General features: G+C 37.7%; 1 protein-coding gene across 1 annotated transcript; it reads right to left on the bottom strand.

The window, feature by feature from the left end:
* Positions 1-5361: 5361 nt before the first annotated feature.
* On the bottom strand, positions 5362-5841 carry LOC132272729 (uncharacterized). The gene is made up of 2 exons (XM_059773823.1): positions 5523-5841; positions 5362-5471 (listed from the first exon to the last, which is right to left on the bottom strand). Exons 1-2 carry the CDS (start codon positions 5839-5841, stop codon positions 5362-5364), a joined length of 429 nt encoding a protein of 142 aa, XP_059629806.1.

The raw sequence follows: 5841 nt of genomic DNA, 5'->3' as shown, positions 1-5841 counted from the left end.
CCGAGGTTTTAATTCAAAATCTCATAGGCAAGTTCTATTTCTTGCTCTTTCCCTTAGACTTGTGTTTTGTGCATGCCTAGGTAGTCTTCAGGACTTAAACAGTTATTTAAATTTGAATTGAATTGAATTAATTTGAATTGAATTGAATTAAAACTATTTTGATGCTTGGCATGTATTTTTTTGATTAAATCTTGTTTTTTCTTGCATAAGCTTATTTTGATTCATGTAAATGATGCCTAATTATTTCATATAATTAATTGGGACTGTCTGGGACTTAGAACAGAGGGTTAGAAACCTTAAAAAGGGCTATCAGAAAGTCAGAAAATAGCCGGAGACGGAGAAGATGGAGACTGGGAGGAGTGGAGGTGGTTCCCCCTTCAATGAAGACGGTTCCATTGAAGTGGAGCCGGCTCCATACTGATTTTTTTTTTTTTTTTTCGGCAAGTTTTTGGTTACTGTTGTTGGATTTTTGATGTTCCAGGTATAATTAGGACTGTAGTGGGGAATTTAAATGATGTCTAAGGTCATACTAAGACTCTAGAGGACATTATAATGCGTAATAAACAATATAGAATTAGTGGCTTGAACAATATGAACTTTTAATTAAAACTGCATATTGTGCTTAGATGTGGATGATTCAATTTACTACTTGTATATTGGCAATTTATTTATGTATGATATAGTTTTATCATGTATCTAGGATATAAAATAAGTATGTTAATTTACAGAATTCTACTATGCTTATTATGGATTAATTGATATCTACATTTATTGTTAGTATTGTCAATTATTGGTTTCTGTGAAGTGGTATAAAATAAACATGTCAATTTACATATTTTGACTCTGCTTATTGTGGATTAATTGATATTTACAATTATTATCTGTATTATCAATTACTGGATGTAGGATTGTATGCACCGGTATGGGACAGTGACATACTAGGGACGGATTAGTTTCAAAATACTAAATCCTACCTATTTTAGAATAAGGGAATGGATATTAAAATAAAATCCTACTTATATTTAAGTCAGATCAACTAAGTAAGTTGAGTGACTAACTGGATTATTTGTTATTTCTGTTTAGGTCAAATCAACTGAATAAGTTGAGTGACTAACTGGGTTGTTATTATTTATGTTAGATCAATGAACAATTGAATGACATAATCTGGTTCTAGATGGATTTTAAATATATGATTATGGTACGAAGATTTGAGCTTGAGTCTTAGAATTGATGGTTAGGGAGCGTATATGCATTGGGATGCATAGCTGACTATAACGGTTGAGGTGTACCTTGTTATGTCTAGATACTTATGCCCACCACTGGTGCGTTTTGCATGTTGCCTTCTATTCAGGTTGAGACCCCCTTTGTAGTCCAGTGAGAGTCCCTTAGTGTAGATATATATATATATATATATATATATATATATATATGTATGGATTAGATAGATATTGTTGAGATATCTAGGATGTATCTGCGTATCGGGTCTTTGTTTGGATTGTAGTTAGAATAGAACTTGTTCGTGAGCCTGACCCACTCTTATTTTTCAAGTGTTCGACAGTTCCAGCCTTAGAGCTTGATCGTGCTGAGCAGAGACAATCACTCATTCCTCCGATTACGTAGGGTTTCTCTTTATGTTTTAGTTATGGATTTTATTTTCAGTTATTTGGTTAAAGTTGGGATTTTATTTAGAGGTCCACTAGATGGATTCCTGAGTTGTTCTCTTGGAGGTTTTGGATTGTCAGATTATTTTAATTATTTAATTTTAAGGATTTAATGTTTAGAATTCTTTCAGCTTGTTATTTATTCACTAAATTCTTTTGTATTCTGTGTTCATTTAAATATTAATTGTTTGGTATTCCCTCGGGTTTGGGCTTGGGCCTGATTAACCCATGTCTCATAATCGAGGGGTATCACAGGACTGGTTGTACCTATCCTTCTATTGTAGTTGTGATAAATTGGTATTTGGGAGCTTAAGTAAGAAAACAAGGATTTTATATTTTTGTCGCAATTCAATAATTTCTCCAATGAGCTGTATTGATCCAAAAGCTTTTAAATTTTTACCACAATTTCCTTTATACATCTAGTACTTTTCCATAAAATTTCATAATTTTTAGATCAGCAGATATTTTTATAACAATTCGATATTACCTGCTGTCCAGATTTTACATCTGCTGGAAATCAGATTTTAAATAAATTATTTCACCAACTTCTTGACACCGGATCTTTATCAAAACTTCCAAATTTATTCTTTCATAAGTCTACTATCAAAATAAATTTACTTTGCCAATTTCGGAGGTCAAACAAATTTTCTAAAAATTCCGAAGTATCTGTTGCCCAGGTTTTCTTCAAACTAAGTATTGCTGATTTACTTCTCAAATCTGATTTAATTGGAAAATCTTCAGCCTCTGTGAGTTACTCAGCTGTATTTCACTTTGAGTCTAGTTTTTAAATTATTTTTGTTTGTTCCGTTTTGATTTAAAATGAATTTTCTATGAATTTTAACTAATGGCAGTGCAGATTTTGGTTTGTAGATGATTGTGACGTGTTTAAGTTGATAATTATCAGAGTAGCACAACGGAAGTGTGTTTGAGGTTATTTAAGTAAATTTGAGACTATGAATGGACTATGGATTTTATATTGGATGATTGTTGATAATTTATTCAGACGGTTTCCGAATCATGTTTTGTTTGTGACCCTAATTTCGGGTCGTTACAACTTTGACTTGAGCTTCTCAAACTTTTTCTTTAAGCTGCTGAAAATAGTTCGGTTAGTTATCTCAGCTTGCCCATTTCCCTGTGAATGCCTAACTGCATCCAACCTCTGCCTGATCCCATGCTCGGCGAAAAATTTTCTTGTGCTTCTGTTATCCAAGTTCGGACCATTATCCATTATGATAATCTTTGGTACTCTAAATCGGCAGATTATGTTGTTCCATAGAAAGCTTTTGGCTTGCTCATTGGTCACACTTGAATAAGCCTATGCCTCTACCCATTTTGTGAAGTAATCTGTGGCTAGCAACACGTATTCCTTTTGTTCCACAATTTTGAGTAATGGTCCAACCTTATTAATCTTCCATTGTGCGAATGGCCATGGATTTTCAATTACGTGCAAGTCTTCCGCAGGCTGGTGTTTCATTGGACCATGTTGCTGGCATTTGTCGCATCTCCGAGCACACTCTTCAGCATTCTGAGCCAAGTATGGCCAAAAATAACCTTGAGTAAGGACCTTGTGTACTAAGGATCTGCCACCAGAATGGTTGCTACAGTCCCCGTCATGGATTTGCTTCAAAATCATAAGGGCCTCAGTGGGACTTAAACATTTCAGGTAGGAACCTGAAAATGACTTCCGATACAATTGATTATTAATGATAGAATATTTGGCTGCAGTGAGCCTGAGTTTCGGTGCCTCGGCCTTCTGGTTCGGAAGAGTTTCGTACTTGAGGTAAGCTTCTAGCGGATCCATCCAGCATGGTTCTCGTGGAATATCTGGGATCACCATTATCACCTACCGAGGGCTTATGCTATGTTCGTCCAAGATGTCAATTGGTACTATCCGAACCAAATCTTTGTTTGAAGAAGATACTGCGGCAGCCAATTGATCTGTTTCAGAATTCTCGTCCCAAGGTACTTGGTGGAATTCAATTTGATCGAATCCTCACGTAGCATTTTCCACAACCTCCTTGTATGCTTTCATTCTGTCTTCTTTGGGCTTACCTGTCACCTAATTCACAATAAGTTGAGAGTCATTGAAAATCTTTAGACACCTCACCTGGAGCTGGATTGCTAACCGAAGCCCGGCGAGCAAGGCCTCATACTCGGCTTCGTTGTTAGTAGTAGAAAAAGTTAGACAGATTGATTGCTGCAGCTTGGTGCCTTCAAGGATTGTGATAATGACTCTAGCCCCGGCACTAGTTAGGTTCGAGGAACCGTCTACCCGAAGCTCCCATTGTGGTTCAAGAGGGCATAGCTCTTCAAGTTTATCTTCATACTCAAGGAGGAAGTCGGCCAATGCTTGTCCTTTGTGTGACACCTTTGGTTCATAAGATATATTGAAGGAACTGAGTTCGATTACCCATTTAGTTATTCTTCCGGACAAGTCTGGCTTGGAAAGAATGACTCGCATGGGATAGTTAATAAGAACTGTAATGCTATGTGACTCAAAATAGTGTCAAAACTTTCTCTTTGCATACACCAATGCTAGTATGATCTTCTCTGCTTTATTGTACCATGTTTCAGCATCTGTCATTGTCTTACTTGTGTAAAAGACTGGATACTGATTCTTCCCTTCTTCTCTGATTAGTACTGCACTTGTGGCTATGCAGGAGATTGCTAAATACACGATAAGAGTCTCACCAGGCTTCGAAGCTAACAGAATTGGAGGTTCAGCCATATAGCACTTCAATTGATTGAGAGCAACTTGTTGTTAAGGTCCCCATATATCGTTGTTTTTTGATCTTATTGTATCAAAGAACGGTTTGCACTTGTCTGATAACCGAGAGATGAAGCGGCTAAGAGCTGCGATTCGACCGGTCAGAACCTGTACTTCCCTATGAGTTTTTGGTTCTTGATTTTGTATAAGGGCCTGAGCCTGAGCCGGACTTACCTCGATTCCCCTTTTATTGACAATATGGCTGAGGAACTGCCCTGAAAAAACTACAAAAGAGCATTTCGAAGGGTTCAGCTTCATGCTGTACTTTCTCAAAGTGTCAAAGACTTCTTGGAGGTGCTTGGAATGTTCTTCCTTTTTCACACTTTTAACCACTATGTCATCGATGTAGGCCTCGACCATCTTTCCCAACATCTCGTCGAAGATCTTGTTAACAAGGCGCTGGTAAGTTGCCCCAGCATTCTTGAGTCCGAATGGCATAACTCTATAACAGTAGGTGCCCTTCTCTGTTATGAAGGCAGTTTTCTCTTCATCTTCTGGATTCATAAGGATTTGGTTATAGCCGGAATACGCATCGAGGAATGTGAGTCTCTCAAAACCAGTAGTTGCGTCAATCATATAATCTATTTTGGGTAGTGGAAAGTTGTCTTTAAGGCAAGCTTTGTTGAGATTGGTAAAATCCATGCACACCCTCCATTTCCCATTCTTCTTCTTAACCACCACCACGTTAGAGAGCTATAGTGGATAATGCACTTCTCGGATGAAACCTGCCTGAAACAACTTGTTTACTTTTTCTACAATAATTCGATTACGTTTGGGAACGAACCTTTTGTGTCTTTGTTTAACTGGCTTAAACTCCGAATCCACCTTCAGGCTATGGCATAAGACTGAAGGATTGATTCCTACCATGTCTAAATAATCCCACGCAAATGCATCTGCGTTCTGTCGAATGACATCAATTAACGCTTCCTTTTCTTAGGCGGTGGGAGAAGAGCCTATATAGGTGACTTTCTGGGGATCGTCGAGGATTATTTCAACAGCCTCGAGAGATTCCTCGGTTAGTTTTATAGCTTTAGCTTCATCCCCTGCTTTCAAATACTTAGGCAGAGGACTCTATATTTACTATTTGGACATACTTCTAGAAGTCACAACTGGTTGGGACTGCTTAACTATCTTCTTTGCCTCATTCTGTGTCAACATGTAGCATTCTTTGGCAGCGATTTGATCTCCCCAAAGATTAATAACCTCCTTACCATCCGGAGACAAGCATCGCATCTCTTGATGAAGGGTAGACGGGACCCAGTTCATTAAGTGGATCCAGCCTCTTCCTATAATGAGATTATAAGAAGGATGTATCTCTGTTAGAACAAAGTTCTCCTTCAACGTCCTTTTTGCCGCAGTGACAGATAAATTAATCACCCCAAGGGGGTCTACCTTCGTGCCATCAAACCCCAT

Source organism: Cornus florida, unplaced genomic scaffold (assembly GCF_030987335.1).
Source record: "Cornus florida cultivar Cherokee Brave unplaced genomic scaffold, ASM3098733v1 CherokeeBrave_3.0.0_Hap2_Chr09, whole genome shotgun sequence".
In the NCBI taxonomy this organism is placed as follows: domain Eukaryota; kingdom Viridiplantae; phylum Streptophyta; class Magnoliopsida; order Cornales; family Cornaceae; genus Cornus; species Cornus florida.
This window is presented reverse-complemented; position numbering and strand designations above follow the sequence as displayed.